Below are 9,369 nucleotides of genomic sequence, written 5' to 3'. Positions count from 1 at the left end.
TCTGTGGCGCTGGTCCTCTGGGGTCCGCGCGCCGCTGTGCATCACCGTCGCCGGTGGGGTGTCGGCTCGGCCAGCGTCAAATGGAGGAAGAAGGCCTCCAGGCCGTTGATCCGATGTAGAATGGGCGAGATTGGTACTTGGTCACTTAGGAACCTAGGTCGTCGATCCATGCGCCAACGGCTGGGATCAACCTCACCTCATAATGTTACGTCGATCTGATTCGGGCCCTTGGATTTCGATCTGGCGGCCGAGAAATTGGGCAGGCTTTGATCTAATCTGGCGCGTGGGCGCTTGATCGGATGGTCGAGAGTTCACGGTACCCCTTTGTGGGTGGTTTTCCATATGAGCCCCCGTATTTTAATGAATTCAACCCGCCGTCCAGTGTGTGCTGTGCGCTGTGTCTTGGGAAAGTTCCTCTGAGCCCCCTGCGTTTCACAAACAATGAGGCCCAGTCCAGAACATAATAAAATCAGAGAAAATAATTTATAAATGGATTTTCCATGGGAAAATAATTGCTAGAACTTTGATAATTCATAGAAAATGTATATGAAGTCCAAATTACTTCATTCCAGTTGCAAAAAAATTGTAGTTTTATTCTCTATCTCCTAGAGCCTCTGTTTTGTCATGAAAACAGTAAGAAAAGTTATTTCCCACTTAATCCCATTTTAAACACATAAAACCTTTGAAAATCCATAACTTAAAATGTATAACTCCAAAAATTATGATTCCTGTTCCTAGAATTTTATTTTAATGTGTAGATTATTACAGTGTATTTATTAATATGTTTGGTGTAATGTTAATTTCTCTATATGCACTGTGCTTGTTTGTATTGTGGCGAGTAGAAGAGCACGTGACCGAGGATCCTGGTGAGCAGCCGGTTGAAGTAGCTGAGCAGGAGCTCATTGAAGGCAAGTTGTGCCCTTGACCACTTTTTACCCAATAATGTTCTTTAATATCATTTATCCATGCATAGGTTAATTTTGATGGGACCCAATAGGTCACCCTAGATTGTTTATCTCATTACCTTGTTTACCCCTGAATCACTTGGGTAGTTTGCTATTGCTTTACATGGTTTTGGGATAATCATTTACTACATCTATGTTCCAATTATTCTTGTTATTATTTATGTTCATGTCAAGTTCATTAATGTTAATTGGAACATAGAGCTTAACTTGAGAACCATGTGCCACCACAAGGGTTTAATGGGACGCCCTTGGCTGACTAATTAGGAAAGCTAGTGGAAGACTACCTTACCCGAAAGGGGCAAGGGCAGTAGGGGAGTGGTCAGTGTAGGGAGGTCCTTGGTTGATTTTGCTGCGATGGCGGTCAGGCAAGAACCCTGCATTGGAGCTTCCTATAAACTGTAGCGGGTTTTCGGAAGCTAGTGGAACTTTGTAAAAGCCTCGTAGTGTTGCCCTGCCGCGCTTCCTAGGTAGAGGTGTATGGGAGTCGCGACCCCTTGGCAGATGGGTAACATGACTTGTGGGTAAAGGGTACAACCTCTGCTGAGTGTAAAACTGGTATACTAGCAGAGCTCACGGTCATGAGCAGCTCAGGACTCTCTGATGATTAAATTATGGAACCTAAACTCAATTTGTCATTTGCATTTGCATGGGTTTATTATTAATTTTGTTCTCTATTATTTTATTATGGTTTGGTATTTACTTACACTTAGTAATTGCTAATAAAATTTTGACCAACTACTTAAAAGCAATGCTCAGCTTTAACCATTCTCTTTGATAAGCCTTACACTCCATGAGCTCCCACCTTTGGTGAGTTCATGTCACATTATTCCCCACAACTTGTTGAGCGATGATCATGTGTGAGCTCACCCTTGCTGTCTCACACCCCCCATAGGAGAAGAGCAGGTGGTTCAGGAGGAGCCACAAGGCGAGGAGTATGATCTGATCTAGGTGGCGTTTCTCAGTTGACATTGGCGCCAACGATCCTTAGTTTGTTTTATGTTTATTTTTTTATTTTGTAATAAGTCTTCCGCTATGTAATAAATACTCTGATGTTTTATGACATTTATCTCTATACACTCTGTTATTATATATGTTGTCTTCTTGGCGCATGTATGAGATGCACCTGGCTTTGTTCCTTAAAGCCGGGTGTGACAGACGACGAGCGAGTACCTTCCTGGGCTTAGTACGCAGTCGGGGTGGTCGCCTTGGTCGAAGGTGATGAGCTTGTCGGACCAGTCTAGGTAGATCGGCGTCGCCACCTTCACCGAGCAGACCTCCCAGCGCTCCTGCTTGCGGTGTCGAGCCGAGGCTTTCGCCACATGTCCACCGTAGATCATGAAGCAGTCGTGGACCTCTGGGAACTCCTCTTCCTTGTCGCCCCCCTTCTTGTTGTTGCCTTGGTTCTTGCCACCTTCTGTCGAGGGTCCCGCCTTGATGAAGTAACGCCAGAGCATGTCGCACTCCTCAAGGGTGTGCTTGATGGGACCCCTGTGATAGGGGCACGACTCCTTGATCATCTTGTCAAATGAGTTGACTCCTCCAGGAGGCTTCCGAGGATTCCTGTGCTCGGCGGCAGCGACGAGATCTGCGTCAACGGCGTCGCGCTTTGCTTGCACCTTCTTCTTCGCCTTCTTTTTCGAGCCACGCTGGACGGACGCCTCGGGGGCGTCTTCCTTCTGTCTTCCCTGAGGCTGCTTGTTCTTCCGGAAGATGGCTTCGACGGCCTCCTGACCAGAGGCGAACTTGGTGGCGATGTCCATCCGTTCGCTCGCCTTGGTGGGAGTCTTGCGCCCCAGCTTGCTCACCAGGTCCCGGCACGTGGTGCCGGCGAGGAACGCCCCGATGACGTCCGAGTCGGTGATGTTAGGCAGCTCGGTGCGCTGCTTTGAAAACCGCCGGATGTACTCTCGCAGGGATTCCCCTGGCTGCTGGCGGCAGCTTCGGAGGTCCCATGAGTTCCCAGGGCGCACGTACGTACCTTGGAAGTTTCCCGCGAAGGCCTTGACTAGGTCGTCCCATTTGGAGATCTGCGCAGGAGGCAGATGCTCCAGCCATGCCCGGGCAGCGTCGGAGAGGAAGAGTGGGAGGTTGCGGATGATGAGGTTGTCGTCGTCTGTCCCTCCCAGCTGGCATGCCAGCCGGTAGTCCGCAAGCCACAACTCTGGCCTTGTCTCCCCTGAGTACTTGGTGATGGTAGTCGGGGCTCGGAACCGGGCCGGGAACGGTGCCCGTCGTATGGCCCGGCTGAAGGCTTGTGGACCTGGCGGTTCGAGCGAGGGGCTCCGATCCTCGTCACTGTCACAGAGGCCTCCGTGCCTGGGGTGGTAGCCTCGACGCACCCTTTCCTCGAGGCGGGCACGACGGTCGTGGCGGTGTTGCTTATCGTCGAGGCGATCCGAGGCCACGGGCGTCCCGTCCCGTGTGCGCTCGGTGTGGACCGAGGCCTCCCGCATGCGTCAAGAGGGCATTGCGTGATGCTCCGAGGGGCACCCTTGCCTTCGGGAGGCCGAGCTCTCGGCTCGCCGAACTGCGGCATCCTCCAGGAGATCCTTGAGTTCGCCCTGGATACGCCGCCCCTCGGTGGTGGATGGCTCCGGCATTGTTCGAAGCAGCATCGCCGCTGCGGCTAGATTCTGGCCGACCCCGCTGAAGGCCGGGGGCAGCCTCGCCCTGGCATCGTCAACGATACGGCGTTGGACGTCTCGGGCCCGATGACGCGCTTCTCAGGCAAGTGCTCGGCCTGCCCATTCATGCTCGATGTTTTGTCGGAGCTGCACAAGCCGCCCCTCTTCTTCGTCGAGCCTGGCCTGCATCTCGCGGAATTGCTCGAGCTGTGTGTCCTGACCCCTCGCAGGGACTGGGACCACAGCTAGCTCCCGCGGGATGTCAACGCAAGACGCAGCCACAGGGGCATTGTCATCTCCCGGCATGCTGAGGTGGTTGCCTTCACCATGATCCCCCTGATCGATGTGGAAACACTCGCGACTCGGGTCGCAACCCTCGTCGCCTAGGCTGTGGTCATTGTCAGAGCAGCCGGAGAGGCAGTAGTCACATGCGGACATGAAGTCTCGCATGGCACTGGGATCACGGAGTCCGGAGAAATCCTAACCGAAGTCGGAGTCGTCGTCTTCCACGGAACTCGCGAGTCCGGAAGTTGAGACAGTCGTCAGTCGGTCCCAAGAGGACCACATATGGTACCCCGGAAGGTTCGGATATGCCTTTATGAAAGCGCTTACCGAAGCGGGGTCGCTTGGTGGATCGAAGCTGAATCTAAAAGGGACATGGTGGAAAACAGACGGTACCTTTTGGTCGATGGACGGTGGGGAAGTCGTGTCGGGGACGGACTGCACTGTTATCTCAGGTACGAGGCCAACGCCCAGCAAGCCTTCGCGAGGGTGCTGGCGTCATCAGTCCGCTCGGGGTTGGTGCGTTGTCGGGAAGCGACACCCGTCGTTGTCTCAGGTGCGAGGACAACACCCGACATGGCCCCCGCAGGGGTGCCGGCGTCGTCGACTCGCTCTGGCCCGACAACCGATGAGGTGTCACCTCCTGCATGGCCACGGTTGCCCCGTCTCCTCCTCCTCCGGCGAGGAGGGTGGAGGGGAAGACCCGAGTGTTCCTCTTCTGCCACGGGGGGAAGTCGTCGTCGAGTTCGCTGCCGGCGGGCGAGCTGACGACCATTGTTGCTGTCGCGCTGCGAGGGGAGTAGCAGCATGTCGTAGCTGTCGTCGCGGGACACGAACTCGAGACTCCTGAAGCGGAGCACTGTCCCGGGCTGAAGAGGTTGCTGAAGGCTACCCATCTGGAACTCAACGGGAAAGTGTTCGTTAACACGCAGCGAGCCCCTACCTGGCGCGCTAACTGTCGGCGTTTCGGACCCGCGAGGCCCGTCAACCGACCAGTGAATTTGTTGCTGCGTGCCCCTCCCCAGATGGGTTGATGCAAGATGGAACACAAGCGGGGGAATGAGGCTTATATTATCTCGCACCGGGGTGCTCGTAGTAGGGGTTACAAGCGTCGCGGGAGAGCGAGGGCGAGAGCGAGAGAGAGTCCCTGCGTGCGTCCGTCTCTGCTTGTCTCGTCTGCCCCGCTTCCCTCTATGTCAACGTGCGTCCACGTGAACGTTAGCGTTGTAACGTCAGTGTTGTCACGTATCCCCCTCTCCCCTAGGGAGGCCTTGGACATCCCCTTTTATAGATACAAGGAGATGCCCAGCTGTACAATGGGGTGTAGCTATGTGCTATCGTGGCTGGTGGAGAAGCGCCTTGAGCCCTGTACACGAGCTAACGTGGCCGTCGGAGAAGTGCATTGAGTCCTGTAGAAGCACAACTGTCGGCGCGGCATGGATCCTGTTGACGTTGTCTTGCTTCCGTAGGAGGTTGAGAGCAATCCGACGTCATGGGTGCACGCGGGGAACCATCATTACCTGTTACCGGAGTAACCTTAGATGGGACACCGGTCTTGTTCCTTCGTAGGGTAATGATGTATCCCCTGTAGCATAGTCGGTCCGAGGCCTAGGTTGGGCAAGGCGGAGACTTCTTCTGAGGCCGAGGCTGGGGTCAGGCGAGGTTGTGACTCCTCCCGAGGCCAAGGCTGTGGCCGAGGCCTGGGGTCGGGCGAGGCGGAGACCTTCTCCCGAGGCCGAGGCTGAGGTCGAGGTCTGAGGTCGGGCGAGGCAGAGCTCCCTGTTGCGCCCGAGGCTGAACTCGGGAGAGGTCACGACCTGCCGTTGCTAGTCTTGCCCTGGTGGTTGGCACAGTAGCCGGAGCGGGGTAAATAGCGTTGTTTTCCTGTCAGATCAGTCAGTAAAGGGGCGAAGTGACTGCAGTCACTTCGACCTTGCCGACTGAGGCACGCGTGTCAGGATAAGGTGTCAGGCGATCCCCACATTAAATGCGCGTGCGATACGGTCGGTTGGTAAGGCGATTTGGCCAAGGTCGCTGCACGACAAAGTCTGCCCAAGCTGGGTTTCGGGTGAGCCGAGGGTGCGTCTGCTGACTGAGGGGACCCTCGGGCGAGGCATGGATCCGTCCGGGACTACTGTTCCCGCCCGAGGCTGGGCTCAGATGAGGTCGCGTCCCTCGGCAGACGTGGCCCTGACTTGAACCGCGCTTTATTAGCCGTGTATGGTTTGTTCTGAAGATGCTTTTTCGGCCGTGTTTAGGAGCATTGGGGGTACCCCTAATTACGGTACCCGACAAGAAGAACTCAAGTATATGTTTGCTGCTTTTGTTCGTATAGTTTTCTTCTTTAAACTTGTACCATGCATTGATATCAAACTTGAATTCTATATGACTAGTTTTTTATGGTCTTGCTTGATTCTGTCATGCGGTCTTCTTGAGTGAGGGGGAGAAGGCGACGGGATCGCAGGGTTCGCAGGGGAAGGGAGACTGGGAGGCATGGGTTGATGTGCGTGTAAGGGTTGTTGGAGGAATGATGATCCAAGTAATATCGATTACTGGTTTTTAGTGAATAAGAGAGAGTGGAGGTTTATCTAACACCGTTGATTTTCAAGGTGTGTTATATGTGGGTGCAATTTGTTGGATGCATTTATAGCGTGATTGGATACCCAACTGAGTGTGCGCAGGCTCTGTGCGTTCCGTTGACTGTGTATGTCCGATGATTGGTGGGCTGCACTTGTCGACCCTGGTCTGCATGGGCGGATGCAGCCCAGACGTTTTTTTTTTTTGCTTGTACGCCTGCATGCGTGGAGACGTGGGAAGGAGGTTCTCTGTCCATCCAGGCTGCAGCGAGCCCAGCGTCCTCGAGCTTAGCTACCAATCACGCCCTTAGAGAAGTTTATGCGCCTGAATTGATTGATTTGGATGGATGAGTTTTGCAAAGTTGAGAAGATACCGTGGGATAGCTGCTGGTCCACTCACTCTCGGCAGTGGCACCACCCCTTGGCCGCATGCGTGCATGCATGGGGCGGTTAATTAACAAGATCATCAACTAGGAAATGTTGCACCATTTCTAATTAAACTAAGTTAGTGCAGTGAACGAAACGGAATCACTATAAATATATAACTGTCTAAAAATGGCTAATAGTCTGTGATGAAATTAATTACTATCCATGCAAGAACATAAAATAAAACTCTGTGCAAAGTCAACGAGAGGCACCATTACTTTGTGCACAGCAAGTTCTGTATATAATCCATCGTATATGATATATATGCGCCTCTAGCTAGCTTGATCACTAGTGCTAATACGTGATCTATCCATCATCTAGCTATCCTCCTAGCTAGTGACACAAGCACCATGCGGAGAAGTGAGCTGGTGGACTGAAATTCATGTCAACTTTTATTGCATGCATGGTCAACTTTTCGCCTCTCGCAGAAACAGATGCTGGGTGACGCAGGCGCAGGTTCTTCCAGCACGCGCGCAGTGCATGCGGCCGTGAACAGCGAGCGATCGAGGCGATGCCAACTCCCGAGCCATTGGCAGGGCGGCTAGCTTGTTGCTGCTGCTGCTGCATCTTCTTTCCATCCACGCACCAGCACTGCACTGCATCAGCATGCTTGTAGTTGATAGATATAGATGCATGGACTGTCATGGAGGATGGCGGCCGAGGAGAGTGATGACCCACTCACGGCCACCGATGGGGACGGCCGGCATGCAGGTCGATGAGCCGGCCGGTGAGAGTGATGTGCACTTCTTATTTTTTTCACTAGAGGAAGAAAAAATTAGTGGACGATGGATGGATCTCCTAGTGGCCATGCATGTTTTGGTCTTTTGGGTTTCATCCATGTACTGCACTCACTATAGCACTAGCAACATGCCAGTATACCTGGCTGATTATTGAACTCCTGATGCATGCATGCTCTGATTGCATCGGCGCGCGCATTATAAATAGCTGCTCCCGGTGCACGTACTCTCCACACCAATTAAGTGCTCACTCACTCACTCAGCTCGTCTTCTTCTTCCTCCGCTCGGCCTCTCGTTGCGGCCAGGGAAAGAGCTAGCTAGCTAGCGTGTGCTCGATCGATGGCGAAAACGACGATGAGCGCGGCCAAGAACCTCGTGAGGCTCCTCGTCCTCGTGCAGGTGTCCTTAGGCCTTCTGGGCGGCGTCGCGGCGCTCAGCTTCGACTACTACGGCATGACCTGCCCGTTCGCGGAGATGATGGTGCGCAGCGTCGTCTACGACGCCCTCATGAAGGACCCCACCCTGGCCGGCAGCCTCCTCCGGCTGCACTTCCACGACTGCTTCGTGCAGGGCTGCGACGCGTCGGTGCTGATCGACTCGGCGGACGGCAACACGGCGGAGAAGGACGCGCAGGCGAACCTGACCCTGCGGGGCTTCGAGGTGATCGACCGCATCAAGGAGCTGCTGGAGTCGCAGTGCCCCGGCGTCGTCTCGTGCGCCGACGTCCTGGCGCTGGCGGCGCGCGACGCCGTGCTCCTGGCCCGGGGCCCCTACTACGGCGTGCCCCTGGGGCGGCGCGACGGCACGCGGTCGGTGGACTCCGACACCTTCACGGCGCTCCCGCCGGCCTTCTTCAACGTGACCATGCTCATGAAGCTCTTCGGCTCGCACGGGTTCACGGTCCAGGACATGGTGGCGCTGTCCGGCGGCCACACGCTGGGCGTCGCGCACTGCGCCAACTTCAAGGGCCGCCTCGCCGAGACGGACACGCTGGACGCCGCGCTGGGGTCGTCGCTCGGCGCCACCTGCACCGCCAACGGGGACGCCGGCGTGGCAACGTTCGACCGCACCAGCACCAGCTTCGACACCGTCTACTTCCGGGAGCTGCAGATGCGGCGCGGCCTGCTCAGCTCCGACCAGACGCTGTTCGAGTCGCCGGAGACCAGGGGCATCGTCAACATGTTCGCCATGAACCAGGCCTACTTCTTCTACGCGTTCCAGCAGGGGATGCTCAAGATGGGGCAGCTCGACCTCAAGGAGGGCGACGATGGTGAGATCAGGCACACGTGCAGGGTCATCAACTCCTCCTAGGCAAACACAGCTTACTAGTGTGGATGCTGCGAAGTGTGCAATGGTACGTGTGCTTATATATATATGGTCCCGTAAGTGTAGCTTGTAAAAGTAAATGTGTATGATACATGTGCCCCATGCAAACCAAGATAGGAGCTAAGAATGAAGCTCTTGAAGCAAATAATAATAATGCAAGGATATACACTATATTGTGTACTATGTGTAAAAATTAATTGGAAGAAGAAGATCCAGAGATCCCTGCTAATTGTGTGTAAAAAAGAAGCATGTTCTATCTGGTCCGACTGCGCCGTCTGCCGTTTAATACTCTTGCAGCAAATGTTTGAAGGAAGAAGAACCCGTTGATCCCTAATAGTGTGTCACCATCCTCGACTGAGCTCATCACCATCGTTAAAATCTAGATGGACACAGAAGAGGGAATAACCTATAAATATATTATAAGCAAAGTGGT

At 54.2% G+C, this 9,369-nt stretch overlaps 1 protein-coding gene across 1 annotated transcript; it reads left to right on the top strand.

Moving 5' to 3' along the window:
• Nucleotides 1-7,834: 7,834 nt before the first annotated feature.
• LOC103628960 (peroxidase 47) lies at nucleotides 7,835-9,165 on the top strand. The gene has a single exon (XM_008650154.2). The coding sequence runs from the start codon at nucleotides 7,950-7,952 to the stop codon at nucleotides 8,919-8,921; it is 972 nt and encodes a 323-aa protein (XP_008648376.1). The 5' UTR covers nucleotides 7,835-7,949; the 3' UTR covers nucleotides 8,922-9,165.
• The last annotated feature ends 204 nt before the right edge of the window (nucleotides 9,166-9,369 follow it).

Source organism: Zea mays, chromosome 6, assembly GCF_902167145.1.
Source record: "Zea mays cultivar B73 chromosome 6, Zm-B73-REFERENCE-NAM-5.0, whole genome shotgun sequence".
In the NCBI taxonomy this organism is placed as follows: Eukaryota; Viridiplantae; Streptophyta; class Magnoliopsida; order Poales; family Poaceae; genus Zea; species Zea mays.
Note: the sequence above shows the minus strand (reverse complement) of the source record. Positions and strands in the feature narration are given on the sequence as shown.